This window comes from Oncorhynchus keta, chromosome 24, assembly GCF_023373465.1.
Source record: "Oncorhynchus keta strain PuntledgeMale-10-30-2019 chromosome 24, Oket_V2, whole genome shotgun sequence".
Taxonomy (NCBI): Eukaryota; Metazoa; Chordata; class Actinopteri; order Salmoniformes; family Salmonidae; genus Oncorhynchus; species Oncorhynchus keta.
Window position 1 is genome coordinate 35884979 of NC_068444.1, and position 17939 is coordinate 35902917.

General features: G+C 44.6%; 1 protein-coding gene across 4 annotated transcripts; it reads right to left on the reverse strand.

The window, feature by feature from the left end:
* Nucleotides 1–1717: 1717 nt before the first annotated feature.
* On the reverse strand, nucleotides 1718–17155 carry LOC118357458 (F-box only protein 11). Of its 4 annotated transcripts, none has more exons than XM_035734564.2 (20): nucleotides 16839–17155; nucleotides 15355–15512; nucleotides 15077–15158; nucleotides 14814–14958; nucleotides 14395–14524; nucleotides 14239–14322; nucleotides 14003–14135; nucleotides 13791–13897; nucleotides 13595–13706; nucleotides 9457–9563; nucleotides 9202–9339; nucleotides 8479–8696; nucleotides 6224–6404; nucleotides 6005–6127; nucleotides 5788–5873; nucleotides 5355–5686; nucleotides 5145–5252; nucleotides 2946–3054; nucleotides 2753–2851; nucleotides 1718–2599 (listed from the first exon to the last, which is right to left on the reverse strand). In XM_035734564.2, the coding sequence occupies exons 1-20, from the start codon at nucleotides 16924–16926 to the stop codon at nucleotides 2470–2472; spliced, it is 2670 nt and encodes an 889-aa protein (XP_035590457.1). In that variant the 5' UTR covers nucleotides 16927–17155; the 3' UTR covers nucleotides 1718–2469. The 4 variants fall into 4 exon arrangements, with proteins under 4 accessions (XP_035590457.1, XP_035590458.1, XP_052334191.1 ...); XM_035734565.2 differs by having other exon boundaries at nucleotides 15355–15509; nucleotides 16839–17154; XM_052478230.1 differs by lacking the exon at nucleotides 1718–2599 and having other exon boundaries at nucleotides 2749–2851.
* Between the last annotated feature and the right edge of the window lie 784 nt (nucleotides 17156–17939).

Genomic DNA, 17939 nt, shown 5'->3' on the forward strand with positions numbered 1-17939 from the left:
TTGAAGCTTCCAGTCTGTTATTCGAACTCAATCAGCATGCCAGAGTGATCTCCAGCCTTGTCCTTGTCAACACTCACGCCTGTGTTCACGAGAGAATCACTGACATGTCAGCTGGTCCTTTTGTGGCAGGGCTGAAATGCAGTGGAAATGTTTTTTGGGGATTCAGTTAATTTGCATGGGAAAATGGGACTTTGCAAATTAATCATCACATCATAACATTCTGGAGTATATGCAAATTGCCATCATACAGAGGCAGTAGACTTTGAAAATTAATATTGTCATTCTCAACTTTTGGCCATGACTGTATATATCCGGAGGCTGTATTTATTGTAGCTGGGATTAAGAAAGCAAATGAGAACAAGACTACCTAAATTCTATTAGCATATTGATTGCAGGACACGCAGGGCTAATACTTGACCACTGCTACTCAAACTGTGATGGTGCCAGGTTAACTCCAGACTGTGATACTTGGCCTTCAGGCCAGATTTCAATATTGGTATGGTCAGAGTCCTCTAGGTGCCTTTTCCTGAGGAGTGGCATGTCTAGCCACTCTACCATAAAGGCCTGAGTGTTGGAGTGCTGCATAGGAGTACCTTCCAGAAGAACAACCATTGAGTTCTGTGCGGCCAGCTCTAGGTGGTTCCAAACTTTAGTTTAAAAATGGAGACCTTCAATGCTGCATAAATGTTTTGGTATCCTTCCCCAGATTTGTGTTTTGACACAATCCTGTCTCAGAGCTCTGCAGACAATTCCTTTGACTTTGGTTTTTGCTCTGACTTGCAATTTAGACTGCCTTTCCCCAATGAAGTTAAAACAAGATTCACAGCATCTGGATACTTATAATAAAAAAAACACCTTATTTGCAACAAGGCTGTAACATCACAAAATGTGTAAAAAGTCTGAATATTTTATGTAAGCACCTGTCAAAACACAATTTCTAGGCACCATGGTTGTCTTAAGCACTTCTGGCAAAAAATGCAGAATCCTTTTCAAATTTGTGTCAATGTGAAATGTAGGAGAATAACACATTTAAATAATTTTTTGTTCCATCTTTGAAATGCAGGAGAAAGGTAATATGCGTAAAGTCTGACTGATCCAGTGAAGCTAGACAGTCTGCTAAATTGGTACTGGAGAACGTAATAATTAGCTTCCCCATAGAAAACACTAACCATCTCGATGGCCGGGTGGGGAGACAGCTGGGATTCAAACAGCATGGTATTTTTTCCCCACTAAATTGGACAGTGCAGTTAGATTAACAAGAAACGTTCTGCCCATAAGTCATTCCAGTCACATTAGCAACAACCGTAGAGGTTAATCAGACACACAGCACTGATCTAATAGTTTTATTTTCTTACAAATGACCAGTTTCCTTTCTTTTTTTTCTTTCTAGGAAATTAAAACCCTTTTTGAATTCATACTAGCATCTACATAATGGTTTTTAATACTTCACAATATATTAAGTCTAGATGTTATGGTACACATGCTTACAATCCAGGCTGCCTGAAGAGCCACAGTCACCACAATACACAGGGAGGGAAGTAGGGAGCGGGTGGGAGACTGCAGAATTACTCATGTCCCGATACCTCATGTCTGACCCTCTCCAGTGGCTGAATATGAACACAACCATACACATGCACCCACTAAACAACAATCCACACAGATGCACAACAGCCAGCCATACCTACCTTGTTCCACCGGTCCTATATATATATATATATATATATATATATATATATCTATCTATAACCTGGAGAGGGTCTTCATTAGTGTTAAACGCGATTCTCTTTCACAGAAAGAACTGGGACATGAAGAGCTACTGCAGCAAGCCTGGGGGCTAACAAAAATAATAATTAACATAATATATAAAGACATTCAAGTACAGTAAGATTTTTGCTTGAAAATACAAAACTACATGAGAAAGCATTAAAATAATATAAAAGCTGAAGTGCTCGATCAGTCTCTCTCCTGTGAGCTGTACATGTACAGCTGTACACCAGCCATCCGCTGCCAAGTAACAGTTGCCACAAGGACTACAATGCCTTGGGACCAGAAGTGTCTTTCTCAGTGGGCGGGGCTAAATATAATCCTCTTCCTGTTTGGGGAGGAAGTTTGTTTTCCAGGACCGCGGCGAGTCGCATAGAAGTGAAGGGCCACAGGCAAAGGAAGTCTCATTGGCCACTCTCCAACAGAGCAGCCATAACCCACTCCAGCTCACTCTACCCGTCTATTTGGTGGCCGTTAACGAGTCCATTTCTCATTACAGTAGACCAGACAAATCCCTTTAGAAGAGATCCCCCCCCAGTACAGCAGTGTCTGAGCTTCAGGGTCCCTATAACCGTCACTGCTGAGAACACCGTATTCTGCCTCCTTATGGCCACAGTTCTTGCGTGTTTGCGAGTGGTGTGTGACAGAGTGTGGTATGTGTGTAGACTATAGGGTGTGTGTTTATGTAGTGTGGGTGTGTGTTGTTCAGTTGTGCTGCAGCGTGTTGGACTCTATGGGCGGAGCGGAGTCGTAGAGTGTGTCTGTGTCATGCGTTGGTTCTCCAGCCAGCGTACAGGGGTTGGAAAGAGTTCCCGCTCCACAGTCACAGAAAAACCTACAGAGAGACGAGGGTTAACATGGAATACAGGACAAAACAAGGAAAATATATAATTGAATGGTCAGCCTGGTATTCTAGAAAAATTCTATAGTCATGGCAAGCCACAAATGGGAGCGTCTAGTCAGTAAATGGTTTGGGTGCGCTACTCACCTATCGTGCCGTATAAACTCCACGTCGTGTCCTTGGTGACACTTCTTGATGCAGTTCACACAGATGGCGTTCCTGTCTGTCGTATTGCAGGTGTGACACCTTGACACCACACATAGGTCACAGAAAATCAGCACTGGTGTAACTGCTGTGTAACTAACTGAAAGTCATGCTTTGGCTAGTTGAGTGTGTGTACCTGTAGAAGTCGTGCATGGGGTAGGAGGTGTAGCTGGAGATCTTGTAGAGACACTGTCCTCTGCTCACAGCTTTCTCTATGGCATCCTGATTATTCAATATCTTATTATCTGGAAGAGAGGAAGAGACTGCTCTGACCAAGAACCTATTTTATATAGTCTAAGCCAAACAGTCATTGCGCATTGCTCTCAGCAACAATCTGAATGAATGTGTTGTGCAAGTTATTTTCCTCAGTCAGCTGAATGTGCCACTGATTTAGTTCATAGAACAGTGGTTACGTAAGTAACCTTCGATATCCACTATTAGTAACTGGGCCAAACGAAGCGGTAATATGAATGTGGTTAAAGCTTTTCAACAGTTAAAGCTATTAGAGAATATGACCCCATTCCTGAAAGCCAAGACTCAGGAACACGTACGAGTCTTCTGTTTCCATCTCTGACACACAAGCTGTGTAGGACTCGTTAGAAGGTAGAGTGATGAATCTGCACAGAATGACTGGGGAAATTAATTGATCAAAGCCTATACTTCCTTCCAATACCTGGTTTAACAGATCTTGTGCCATAACGTTTAAGTTAATGGAAATAAAGCCTCAAATGTATTTTACACATTGGTTTCTGATACTCAAGTGTCCTACAATAGAGATTGAAATAGCTTGATGGGCCATGCATCTTAAATATCATGTATGAATCGTGACCCCCAAACACCCTTTCTCCAAAGGGTAGGATATATAGGTTGTTTCACAAACGTGGCCCCTTCAGAAATATTTGTGACTACCACTGGTCCATTTCAAGAACTGACAAGACTTAAATAATATTAGCATTAGCCCAAGTGCTACATTACATTAGTGCCGCTGACAGGCTAGGCTAATGTCCAATAACGTAATAGCAGTGTTTTTAGCCCTTAGAGTATGTGAGCGGATGGGAGCTGGAACGGAGCGATCCCAATTTGACTGGAGTGCCGGCCTTCTTGCCCGCTCCAATAGCGCCAACGTCACGAGCTCTGGGCATACCCGGCTCAGCATGCATTTGTAGTCTATTTGTGTGCCTCTTGCTTTAGCTACTGTCATGGAGTTTGCTAAATATTTTCAGAAAGAAACTGATAAAACACACAGGTGCTAAATCAAGGTGATTTATAAAGATGAGGATCAAGAGAGGGAGTGTGGTGATGTATAGTGTCCACAACTAAAGAATCAGTGAAATATGAAAAGACAAATTTTCCAAAAACATGGTGTACTTACTACTTGCACATGCTAAAAGAAAGGAAAGAGGTGAGTAGATAACTAAGTGTGTCATTGTAGCAAAATATTTATAAACTAAAAATCAGATCTCTTAAACGTTTCGTTCATTTTTTATGTATTATCCATACTAGGCCATAATTGAGTCAAGGAGTTTTCCGTTTCGATCAGGACATTTTGTGTGTTACTTTTTACCCCATTTTCGTGTTATCCAATTGGTAGTTAGTCGTGTCCAATAGCTGCAACTCCCGTACAGACTCGGGAGAGGCAAAGGTCGAGAGCCATGTGTTCTCAAAAACACAAACATGCCAAGCCGCACTGCTTCTTGACACACTGCTCACTTAACCCGGAAACCAGCCGCACTAACGTGTCAGAGGAAACAATACTACACCTGGCAACCGTGTCAGCGTACATGCGCCCGGCCCGCCACAGGAGTCGCTAGAGCACGATGGGACAAGGACATCCAGGGCAAGCCAAACGATGCCCAAACTCGGACGGCGCTGGGTCAATTGTGTCTCATGGGGTGTCCCGGTCGCTGCTTCACAGCCCAGGATCGAACCCGTGACTGTAGTGATGCCTCAAGCCATGCAATGCGGTGCCACTAAGGAGGCCTGATTAGGTGGCTCTGCAAGTGTGGAGAGGATATTCTCTACTGCTGGCTGGCTCTCCAGGCACCATCGCTTCTTGACACATTGTCTAGATCAAGCCTGAAGCCGCAGACTGGCCAAACGCTTGTTTCTAAAAATAAATTCAAGGGCATTTTTCCTTTATTCTAATTTAGTCACAGCCTATCACAGCCTATATGTGCAATGTATAAACTAAATGATTTAATACAACAAAACGTTTAAATGCTGAGCGCTTTGTTCCTACCAGCCTATTGTGTCCTATTGTATCCATGAGCGAGATTTCCAATCGTTCCAACTCCTCACATACTCTGACCCTTAGTGCTACAGTAGCACTAGTTACCTTTCATGGTGACGTTGACCCCCGAGGCGAGGAACAGGCCACCAAAACGGTTGTTGAAGATCTGGTTTCCCTCCAGAGTTGCCGTGGCATGGTTGGTTATCTCGATACCTGAGACAGGAAATGACATTATCAACACAGGTGGATGAGTAGGTAACAGTACTGACCAGTCAGTACAGCATGGTAAAGTTAGTGTACACATGGACAGCTGACCTGCAGCAAAGCCGTCAAAGATACGGTTCTTGCGGAGCACAGGGTGGCTGTTGGTGCTGATCAGAACTCCTGCCTGGGCATTCCTGAAAATATCGTTCTCCTCCAGAAGACCTCTCCCCCCGTTAAAGATACAGATGCCTCCGTCTCTCCCGTCGTGGATCTTGTTGCGTCGCAGCGTGGGGTTGCTGTCAGTCTTAATCCACACGCCCGCCATGGCGTTGTCGAAGATCTCATTGTCCTCGATGAAACCCAGACCCGAGTTGTAGACCAGAATGCCTCCGTTCTGCCCTCCCCAGATCTTGTTGCGTCGGATCTTGGGGTTGCTGCCAGTTCTGTAAAACCACCAACAATATTAGTGAAGCCTTCATCGAACGTTAGTCAAACGTTATCATATCCACTGTGTCCTGCATTTGACAGAAGAGGCAGGACGTACCGTATCTGAACGCCAGAGTACATGTGATTGTAGATGTCGTTGTCTTCCAACACCCCATGACCATTGTCATAGAAATACACCCCTACCTGAGGGATAAAGAGGGTTAAATCTGACTTTTTGCAGAATATATCATGTAGATACAATGAGACAGGCCTCCAATTCTCACAGAAAGTATTTTTTTTTAAAACAACGGTAACAGATGAGGAGTGTGTTTTACCTGTTTGCCGCTGTGGATGCGGTTCCTGCGGAGGACAGGTGTGCTGCCGGTGGTCACCCAGACGCCTGCCAGCGTGTTGCTGTACACCTCGTTCTCCTCGATCACACCCTGGCCCTTCTCATGCTGCAAACACACACACACACACACACACACACACGATTAGATTGTTTAATCAACATCTATAGGACTAAAAAAAATCTAAACAGTATGTGTCTTTACCACGTAGATGCCACCATGCTGTCCGTCGTGGATCTTGTTGTGGCGTACAATTGGGCAGCTATTGGTTCTAATCTGGATTCCAGCCAGAGCGTTGCCATGGATATCATTCCCCTCGATCAGGCCACGCCCATCACCAAATATGTACACGCCCCCTTGGTTACCGTTAAAGATTGCATTGCCCCTGGAGAATAACAGAACGGAACGTCAACAAACAGCCCATAATACTGAGAGGGGTTATTGCAGGGGTCTCAAACAGGTCGATCGCAAACTACGAGTAACTCGCCAAATAATTCTGAAAGCACATGCAATTTAAGTGTTCGACTGCAAACTGTCAAAAAAAAAAATCATACAAGTACTAGACACTGCAAGCTCCCAGCTACTATCTAAATCAACGCAACATCGACATTATCCCACCCCTGGTTAGCCACTTTTGTCTTAAAAAGCTAAACCTACGCCAATGAATTGCCACTGTGTGGTGTGCACACTGCTCTATTACTCCGTATGTAGCCAGTTGATGACAAATACAGCTGATCGTCCTCGGAGTGGCAGACCACGTGTAACAACACCTGCACAGGATCGGTACATCCGAACATCCCACCTGCGGGACAGGTACAGGATGGCAACAACTGCCCGAGTTACACCAGGAACACACAATCCCTCCATCAGTGCTCAGATAGTCCAGCCTATTGCGGACAAAGGGCTTGTAAGCCTGTGGTAAGGCAGGTCCTCACCAGACATCACCATCAACAACGTCGCCTATGGGCACAAACCCATCACCGCTGGACCTGAGAGGACTGGCAAAAAGTGCTCTTCACTGACGAGTCGCGGTTTTGTCTCACCAGGGGTGATGATCAGATTCCCGTTTATCGTCGAAGGAATGAGCACTACACCGAGGCCTGTACTCTGGAGTGGGATCGATAGGGAGGTGGAGGGTCCGTCATGGTCTGGGGCGATGTGTCACAGCTTGTTGTCATTGCAGGCAATCTCAATGCTGTGTGTTACAGGGAAGACATCCTCCTCCCTCATGTGGTACCCTTCCTGCAGGCTCATCCTGACATGACCCTCCAGCATGACAATGCCACCAGCCATACTGCTCGTTCTGTGAATGATTTCCTGCAAGACAGGAATGTCAGTGTTCTGCCATGGCCAGCAAAGAGCCCGGTTCTCAAACCCATTGAGCACATCTGGGACCTGTTGGATCGGAGGGTGAGGGCTAGGGAGCTGTCCGAGGAACTTGCAGGTGCCTTGGTGGAAAAGTGGGGTAACATCTCATAGCAAGAACTGTCAAATCTGGCGCAGTCCATGAGGAGGAGATGCACTGCAGTACTTAATGCAGCTGGTGGCCACACCAGATTCTGACTGTTAGTTTTGATTTAGACTCCCCCTTCGTTCATGGACACATTCCATACCCGTTTGTCACATGTCTGTGGAACTTGTCTCAGTTTATGTCTCAGTTGTTGAATCTTGTTATATTCATATATGTTAAGTTTGCTGAAAAACACAATCAACGGTGAGAGGACATTTATTTTTTTTGTGCTGAGTTTATATAATCTGTATATATTATTTGCGAACTTTGCCACGAAATCAGGGGCAGCAGTACAGAACCTTCACAGATGGTACATTCCTCACTCGCTAGATGCACAATTAAAAAAGGGCCAGATGCGGAATTAAGGGGAATTACACTCAAATCGGTTTGATATTTGTGGGGGTCTAGAGGAAAACTAGTCTTCTGATGTGATTTAAGCATTGACATGAACTCAGAACAATTGTAATTTTGAGAGTAAAAAAACAAATCTAAAACAAAACAGAGGAAACATATTTTAGGAAAATATACAACAGAATTGGGGTTTTATAGGGCCCCCTTAGAGTGGTTTATAAACCGTTATTTTACCAGGTATACTGACAGAAAACATAATGCAATACTTTCTCTTGTACACTAAGGATCTGGGGAGGAGTTGCAGGGGAGAGGAGAAGAATGTGCCTATTTGAAAGCAATACAAATCATTAGGACCAGGGATGCTCTCTTGATAAGTGACAAGTCTTGACCATTTTTGCTAAGCATTCAAAATGTAATAAACTTTTGAGAGTCAGTGAAAATGTATGGAGTAAAAAGTACATTATTTTGTTTAGGAATGTAGTAGAGAAAAATAATGTTGTCAAAAATATAAATAGTTAAGTACCCCCCAAAAACAACTTATTAGTACTTTAAAGTATTTTTACTTAAGTACCCTACACCACTGATTGTGTGTGTGTACCGTATCGTAGGGTCACTGTTGGAGGTGATCCAGACTCCAGCAAAGTTGTTGGCGTAGATCTTGTTTTCTATGAACTGTCCCCGTCCTTTCTCATGCACATAGATTCCCCCTGTTTGGCCATGGTGGATCTCACAGCGAACCACTGTAGGGTTAGCATACGCCTTCACTTCAAAGCCTGCTATGCGATTCCGGTGGATGTTACAACTCTCAAAATAACCCTGGGGGAGAAGGAGAGAGAGCGATACTATCATCATGTTCAGCACAACTGTAAAGATCTCAAAAATGATGGGTGAGAGGTAAAGGCTGTCACTAGCTTCCACAGCTACAAAATCATAAACCATGCATTTTTATGAAATGCATCTTAAAGTTGTATTTGAAACATAACCTTAACCACACAGCTAACCTTACGCCTAACCTTAAATGAAAACACCACCCAAAAACTGTATTTTGCCATTTGTTTCATTAGTCCATTTTTTATATAGTCCCAAAATGTTTTGCATGTCAGCAATCAAGTTTAAGATATGTTACTTTCAAAAGAATCATATGATGCTGCGTTTTGCAATTGACGAATGAAACAAATACCAAGAGTTTTTGGGTGGATTTTTCCTTTAAGATCAAAAAGCACATTTTTGTTTCCATACATTTTTACAATATAGCCAATTTTGACCGTGGCTGTGGAAATCAGTTGTAAGAGGTTTGACGTTAAAGGTCAAAGTGAGATACCATTCCATGGTCGAAGGTGAAGACTCCTACATCTCGGCCGTGGTGGATGTGGTTTCGTCTGATTATGGGGTTGCCGTGGTTTTTTACCCAGATTCCCGCCAATGCATTATTACTGATCTCATTATCCTCATAGATACCCTGTAATACATTATCACATTATTGTCATAGATACCATGCAGGAATACACAGTCAGAGAGGGTGTTTAAGTGTGGTTAGTGATGTGTGTGCATGGTCGGTGATGAAGTGTGCATTTACCTGCGCATGGTCAGTGATGTAAAGTCCAACGTTCTCACAGTCGCTGATGTTGCAGTGTTTGATGCTAGGACACGCCCCCTGGCCGCTCACACAGACAGCCGAGCCAACTAGAATAGGGACAAACTACATTACCGGACATGCCCCACTGGAGACAACCTACATCAGGGATCATCAACTAGACTCAGCCACAGGCCTAATTCTTCTTGAGCAGCTGGTCTGGAGGACAGAAAATAATTACATTTTCTTTTTGTAGAATGCAAATTGCCCGCAATAAGCCCAAACAGATATATTTGACTAAAACATCATTTTAAACCTTGATTACATGTATATACAATCCCATATCTCACTAAGCGTGGGAATATTTTAGAACAGATAGAGGAAATCAGTTCCAAATGATTTTCATTTTTGCTAAGTCTTGTCCAGAAGTGTATTTTTTTGTTGTTATACACACTACCAGTTAAAAGTTTTAGAACACCTACTCATTCAAGGCCTTTTATTTTTACTATTTTCTACATTGTATAATCATATTGAAGACATCAAGACTATGAAATATCACGAATGGAATCATGTAGTAGCCAAAAAAAGAAGTGTTAAACAAAATCAAAATATATTTTATATTTGAGATTCTTCAAAGTAGCCACCCTTTGCCTAGATGACAGCTTTGCACACTCTTGGCATTCTCTCATCCAGCTTCACCTGGTATGCTTTTCCAACCGTCTTGAAAGAGTTTCCACATACAGTTGAAGTCAGACGTTTACATGCACCGTAGCCAAATACATGTAAACTAAATTTCACAGTTCCTGACATTCCCTGTCTTAAGTCAGTATCAAGTTAGGATCAACACTATTTTTTTATATATATTTTATTTTAACCCCTTTTTCTCCCCAATTTCGTGGTATCCAATTGTTTTAGTCGCTACAACTCTCGTACGGGCTCAGGAGACGAAGGTTGAAAGTCATCCTCCGATACACAACCCAACCAAGCCGGTTGCTTCTTAACACAGCGCACATCCAACCCGGAAGCCAGCCACACCAATGTGTCAGAGGAAACAACGTGCACCTGGCAACCTTGGTTAGCGTGCACTGCGCCCGGCCCGCCACAGGAGTCGCTGGGGCGCAATGAGACAAGGATATCCCTACCGGCCAAGCCCTCCCTAACCCGGACGACGCTAGGCCAATTGTGTGTCGCCCACGGACCTCCCGGTCGGTTGCGACAGAGCCTGGGCGCGAACCCAGGATCTCTGGTGGCACAGCTGCAGTACAGTGCCCTAAGCCACTGCGCCACCCGGGAGGCCCCCCCTACTTTATTTTAAGAATGGGTAATGTCAGAATAATAGCCAAGATGTTTATTTCAGCTTTTATTTCTTTCATCACATTCCCAGTGGGTCAGAAGTTAACATACACTCATTTAGTATTTGGTAACATTGCCTTTAAATTGTTTAACTTGGGTCAAACATTTCTGGTAGCCTTCCACAAGCTTCCCACAATAAGTTGGGTGAATTTTGGCCCATTCCTCCCGACAGAGCTGGTGTAGCTGAGTCAGCTTTGTAGGCCTCCTTGCTCACACATGCTTTTTCAGTTCTGCCCACAAAATGTATAGGGGATTGAGGTCAGGGCGTTGTGATGGCCACTCCTATACCTTGTCATTATTCTCCTTAAGCCATTTTGCCACAACCTTTGAAGTATGCTTGGGGTCATTGTCCATTTGGAAGACCCATTTGCAACCAAGCTTTAACTTCTTGACTGATGTTGCTTTAATATATCCACATAATTTTCCTTGCTCATGATGCCATCTATTTTGTGAAGTGCACCAGTCCCTCCTGCAGCAAAACACCCCAATAACATGATGCTGCCACCCCTGTGCTTCATGGTTGGGATGGTGTTCTTCGCCTTGCAAGCTTCCCCCTTTTTCCTCCAAACATAATGATGGTCATTATGGCCAAACAGTTTTATTATTGTTTCAGCAGACCAGAGAACATTTCTCCAAAAAGTACGATCTTTGTCCCCATGTGCAGTTGCAAACCGTAATCTGGCTTTTTTTAATGGCGATTTTGGGGCAGTGGCTTCTTCATTGCTGAGCGGTCTTTCAGGTTATGTCGATATAGGACTCGTTTTACTGTGGATATAGATACTTTTGTACCTGTTTTCTCCATCATCTTTACAAGGTCCTTTGCTGTTGTTCTGGGATTGATTTGCACTTTTCGCACCAAAGTGCGTTCATCTCTAGGAGACAGAATACGTCTCCTTCCTGAGCGGTATGACGGCTGTGTGGTCCCATTTATACTTGCATACTATTGTTTGTACAGATGAACGCGGTACCTTCAGGCGTGAGGAAATTTCTCCCAAGGATGAACCAGAATTGTGGAGGTCTAGCCTGAGGCGGCTTTTCCCTGAGGTCTTGGCTGATTTCTTATGATTTTCCCATAATGTCAAGCAAAGAGGCACTGCGTTTGAAGGTAGGCCTTGAAATACATCCACAGGTACACCTCCAATTGACTCAAATGATGTCAATTAGCCTATCAGAAGATCCTAAAGCCATTACAGAATTTTCTGGAATTTTCCAAGCTGTTTAAAGGCAGTCAAATTAGTGTATGTAAACTTCTGACCCACTGGAATTGTGATAGGGAATTATAAGTGAAATAATCTGTATGTAAACAATTGTTGTAAAAATTACTTGTGTCATGAACAAAGTAGATGTCCTAACCGACTTGCCAAAACCATAGTTCACAAATTTCTTGTTGAGTGGTTGAAAAACAAGTTTTAATGACCTGAGTGTATGTAAACTTCCAACTTCAACTGTATGCTGAGCACTTGTTGGCTGCTTTTCCTTCACTCTGTGGTCTGACTCTTCCCAAACCATCTCAATTTGGTTGTGGTCGGGTGATTGTGGAGGCCAGGTCATCTGATGCAGCACTCCATCACTCTCCTTCTTGGTCAAATAGCCTTTACACAGCCTGGAGTTGTGTTGGCTCATTGTCCTGTTGAAAAACAAAGGATAGTCCCACTAAAAGCAAACCAGATGGGATGGCTGCAGAATGCTGTGGTAGCCATACTGTTTAAGTGTGCCTTCTAAATAAATCACCGACAGTGTAACCAGCAAAGCACCCCCACACCACCTCCTCCATGCTTTATACGGTGGGAACCACAAATGCAGAGATCATCCGTTCACCCACAACGCGTTTCACAAAGAAACAGCAGGTACCAAAAACCTCCAATTTGGACTCCAAACCAAAGGACAAAATGTCCATTGCTTGTGTTTTTTGGCCCAAGCAAGTCTCTTATTGGTGTCCTTCAGTAGGGGTTTCTTTGCAGCAATTCGACCACAAAAGGTCTGATTCACAGTCTCCTCTGAACATTTGATGTTGAGATGTGTCTGTTACTTGAACTCTGCGAAGCATTTATTTGGGCTGCAATTTCTGAAGCTGGTAACTCAAATGAACATATCCTCTGCAGCAGAGGTAACTCTGGGTCTTCCATTCCTGTGGCAGTCCTCATGAGAGCCAGTTTCATCATAGCGCTTGATGGTTTTTGCGAGTGCACTTGAACAAACTCTTAAAGTTCTTGAAATGTTCCATATTGACTGACCTGCATGTGTTAAAGTAATGATGGACTGTTGCTTCTTTTTGCTTATTTAAGCTGTTCTTGCTATAATATGGACTTGGCCTTTTACCAAATAGGGCTATCTTCTGTAAACCATCCCTACCCTGTCACAACACAACTGACTGGCTCAAATGCATTAAGAAAAAATGAAATTCCACAAACTAACTTAACTAGGCACCCCTGTTAATTGAAATGCATTCCAGGTGACTACCTCATGAAGCTGGTTGAGAGAATGCCATGACTGTGCCAAGACTGTGCAAAGCTGTCATCAAGGCAAAGGGTGGCTATTTGAAGAATCTCAAATATAAAATATATTTTGATATGTTTAACACTTTTTGGTTACTACATGATTCCATGTGTTATTTCAAAGTTTTGATGTCTTCACTATTATTCCACAATGCAGAAATAAAGAAAAACCCTTGAATGAGTAGGTTTTCTAAAACTTTGACCGGTAGTGTATAAATAAATAAAAAGGGAACCCTGAACTACATTATTCACAAGAGAAACAAACATGCCCAACTGCAGACTGTTTGCATTACCTGTGCAGGTAGATCTGATGATACAGTGGTCTATGTTGGGAGAACAGTTGACAGTGATCTCCAGACAGTGGTGGGCATTGTGGTGCTGAGCCGACTTATCATCTGGGTTAAACTGTATAGGAAACACAGGAGGTTAGAGGGGAGGTGTGTGTGTGTAATGGGGTCTGTGTTTGCTGGGTCTGTGTTTGCAGCGTACCCTGATAGTCATGTATCCCACGTAGGCGTCCTCTGATCCTTCCATGAAGACAAACGTTGAGTCTCTGGTGTTCTCAATCACCACCTTATCAGACACCTTACCCGGAGCTACATACACACAAAAAGAAAGTCTGTTTCTACCATAAGTAGTAGAGCATACATACACAGACTAGAAAGGGCAAGACACACGCACAGACAGACCACACACAATACCTGCTCCGATCATGGTGATGGGGGACTCGATGTAGATCCACTCATCAGTGTAGATCCCAGAGTGCACGAAGATCAGCCCTTCAAAATGAGCCTCCTGCACCCCTCCTAATGCATCCTCTATTGTGTCATAGTACTGGAAACACAGAAACACTGTTACGCAAAATTAGAGCCGATGGGCAGCCATATTGAAAATGTATTTTCAATGGACCATGAGTGTGTGCACGCACGTGTCTTACCAGCATATTCTCCCTGCCTTTGTACCTCCCAGGGTTGCTGTAAAAATGTTCAGCAAAGCCTGGCTTCACATGAGCTCCTTTATACTGCAAAAATGTTAAAACAATGTTAAAATAACATTAACACAACGCTTATCTAACTACACACACTTTACCCACCAGTTGTTGGAAGCTGTCCTTCCAGGGATTGGGGTGGTCATGTTCCTCAGGGCTGACCTGGTAGAACTTTCCTGGCTCAGGGTGCATCATGGGACGTGTGTACTCAAACACCTCCATGTACAGACGCTTCCTGGACACACAGAGAGAGGGCAAATGTCAACCACCCCGGGCATAAAGGGTTTTGCACAAAGTAACAGTATGGACCAGTAATGGTCGATAGCGACTAGATTTTTTTTGGTGACATGTCAGTTAACTATAACGGGACAAAAAATATAGGTTAGGTTTATGCATGTTTGTGTTCCTTCAGTATAGGATCACAGAAGTGTGTCTGTGTGTACCAGAGTATAGGGTCGTTGGCTAGCTGGCTAAAGCGTTTGTGTTCCTTCAGTATAGGATCACAGAAGTGTGTCTGTGTGTACCAGAGTATAGGGTCGTTGGCTAGCTGGCTGAAGCGTTTGCAGACGCAGGCAGTTTGACAGAGGTCCTGCTCCAGGAGGTATGAGAAGATCTTCAGAACCACCTCATCTGGAAGCTTCTGCTGCAGGTACTGCTCTGCTGGAGCCGCTACACACACACACGCAGAGTTTCACTTAGCATTAACAGGTGATGCATACACAGATGTAGAATGAGCCGTGCAGACACGTCACATCCGTGACTTGTACACCTACACACACATTGTTACCTGGCAGGTCGTGGCTTTTGCCGGAGACTCTGGCCCGTTTGGCTCGGTGGCCGAAGGGTTCGGTTGTTGAGGTGGATGCTCCCTGTGTCAGAATAACACACATCAGCAACACACACTGCTACCTCCCCCAGTGACCTGACTGAGACACTGTCTACCTTTCTCCTGAAATATACACTGGTGATGTATACTCCCACTAGCACGTTTCAAAAACCAGTCCTCTCCTTATAAACCAATTAAGGAAAGTGAACAAGCACAGAAAGGTTCTCTCTCTCTCTGACCTCCATAGCAGTCTTGCTGGGACAGGCCACTGCAGTACTGGAGGCTGTTCTCTTGGGCAATAGAGACTTGCGTCGGAGCTGGTAGGGGCTGTTCCCAGCTGCAGGCCCGGACTCCTCCACAGCCACCTCCGCTGCTGCAGCTGGAGCCTCCTCATCTGCTGGACACAGAGGACACAGTCAGAACACAGTCTGACAGATACAGCACAAAGAAACGTCTTCTTTCAGCACAGCGTCTTCTTTCAACTGACTGGCAGCATCCTCTCTCTGCAGTTCGACAGACAAACACCGTCAGGCAGATGACATTTAAACACCACCCACCCACACAGATATCTACTGTACTGCAGTTGGTAGGGGAGTACAGACTGATTACAAAACACAGGTTAATAATGACAGCTGATCACTGGCATTCTAGTTCGCCTTTTATCAAAACGCTTTCAGGACATTCACAGACTGGGTGTCGTGGTTGTGTTTGATTGACTGCATATAATGACAGGGACTGGCTGTTGTTTTGCAGGGCTGTGTGTGTGGCTGACAGACAAAGGTTGGTGATTGACAACCACAGATGTGTCCCTGCCGCCCAACAATACCATTCCCTTCTCTAGCTGGACACCGGCCTCTGCCCCGTCACACTGATACTAAAAGTCACAGCCCTGAACAGTTGACCTGAAGGTAACCTGGCCGCAGATTTTTACCGCGGGCGACCAGAGTCAAAACGCAACTAACGTTAGTTACGTAGCTAACTAGCTCGTAAATCCGTCGTGTAAACAAACATACAGCTAGCCAGCTAACGTTAGCGATCAGTCAGACACACATTTTTAGCTAGCTTGAACTAGTAGTTCACTAACTAGCTAGTTAGGTAAATTAAATAACTAACGGTAGCCGATGAATGTGATCCATGCAGTTATCTACCGTTAACTGCGGACTGCTTAACGTTGGCAGGAAAATTAACCTGTCTAAATTACGGATGATATATTCATATCAGTTGGCTAGTAAGGTTAACTAACTTAGTTGTTGGAGGATGGCGACTGGCTAACACACCCCAAAATGGCAGTCCAAAAACGCAACGCAGATTAATTTCGTCCGAAGCGTTACAGCTAATAGCTAACCTTTTAGTGAGCTAGTAACGTTACTGCCATGACCATGATGACACGTCCTGGCAAAGTCGGAACAAATATATATAAAAATGTGGTCACTGTGGTTCCGCCATGGTCGTCGTTATGGTTGCGTAGTGTGGGCTAGTCACCTTACTAGCTGACTAGTTAGCGAGGTAACGTTAGCTACACAGGCAAAGCACTCACTAACGTCGTTACCCCGAGCCCCACTGGTAGCCACAGACACTCAAGCCAAACAAAGCGCGGCCTGGCCCGGGCCAAAAAGCTTTTCCTAAATAACACCCAGACAGCTGAGGTTGGGGGTCACAGTGGAACCTTGCCGCCCTGACACGACTACAGTCCCTACAGTACTCTGACCACGGTCCCTCTCACCTCGGTCGCCCTCGTTCTGGTCGGGCTGCACCGGGCGCGGCCTTGAGACTCGCCTGGGTCTCCGGTTGGTGGCTCTGACGGAGTTCATTTGGGGAGTCGGTTGTTAAAATACAAAACGCTTTCCTCGACCGTCCACTTTGCGCTTTAACACCAGGCCTCGACTACAACCCCGTGCGCCGGTCTCTCTCAAACCACCCACCGCGCTAGCTAGCTACCCGAGGTGTAGTTTATGTTTTTTCGGACTGCTCCCTCCTGCACAGCTCTCTACCAGCTCTGTCTCTATATCAAGCAGGAGGAGCCATTAACTCAACTCACACAGGGACAGTCGGAGGCTGTCTGCCACTAATCATGAGCTTACAGCGACCTCCTGTGGCCAATAATAGACGGGTCCTCTTGAGCATGGGTTCTCAAAGTGGGGTCCGAGGTATTTCATGTTTATAATTTCTCTTCATTATTTATCTTCATATGACAAGAATTAAAAAGGATTTGCCAGTAAATTGTCGACTTGATTCATGATGATGACTGCTAGCTAAGATTTTGAAAGTATGATGTTGACATGACAGAGTCCAATCAAAGCTACTGTAGATAAGCCTTCCAGTGGTCTAAGGCACTGCACCGCAGTGCAAGCTGTGCCACTAGAGATTCTGGGTTTGAGTCCAGGCCCTGTCGAGACTGGGAGGCCCATGGGGCGGTGCACAATTGGCCCAGCGTCGTCTGGGCTAGGGAGGGTTTGGCCGGCAGGGATATCCTTGTCTTAGCACTAGCGACTCCTGTGGCGGGCCGGGTGCAGTGCATGCTGATATGGTGGCCAGGTGTACTGTGTTTCCTCTGACACGTTGGTTCGGCTGGCTTCCGGGTTGGATGGGCATTGTGTCAAGAAGCAGTGCTCCTTGGTTGTGTTGGGTTTCGGAGGACGAATGGCTCTCGACCTTCGCCTCTCCCGAGTCCGTACAGCAGTTGCAACGATGAGACAAGACTGTAACTACTACCAATTGGATACCACGAAATTGGGGGTAAAAAAATAAAAAGTTATATATAAAAACAAATGATATAATGTAATTTGACATCATTTTATCTGTGGCCAATGACCTGGATCCTTCT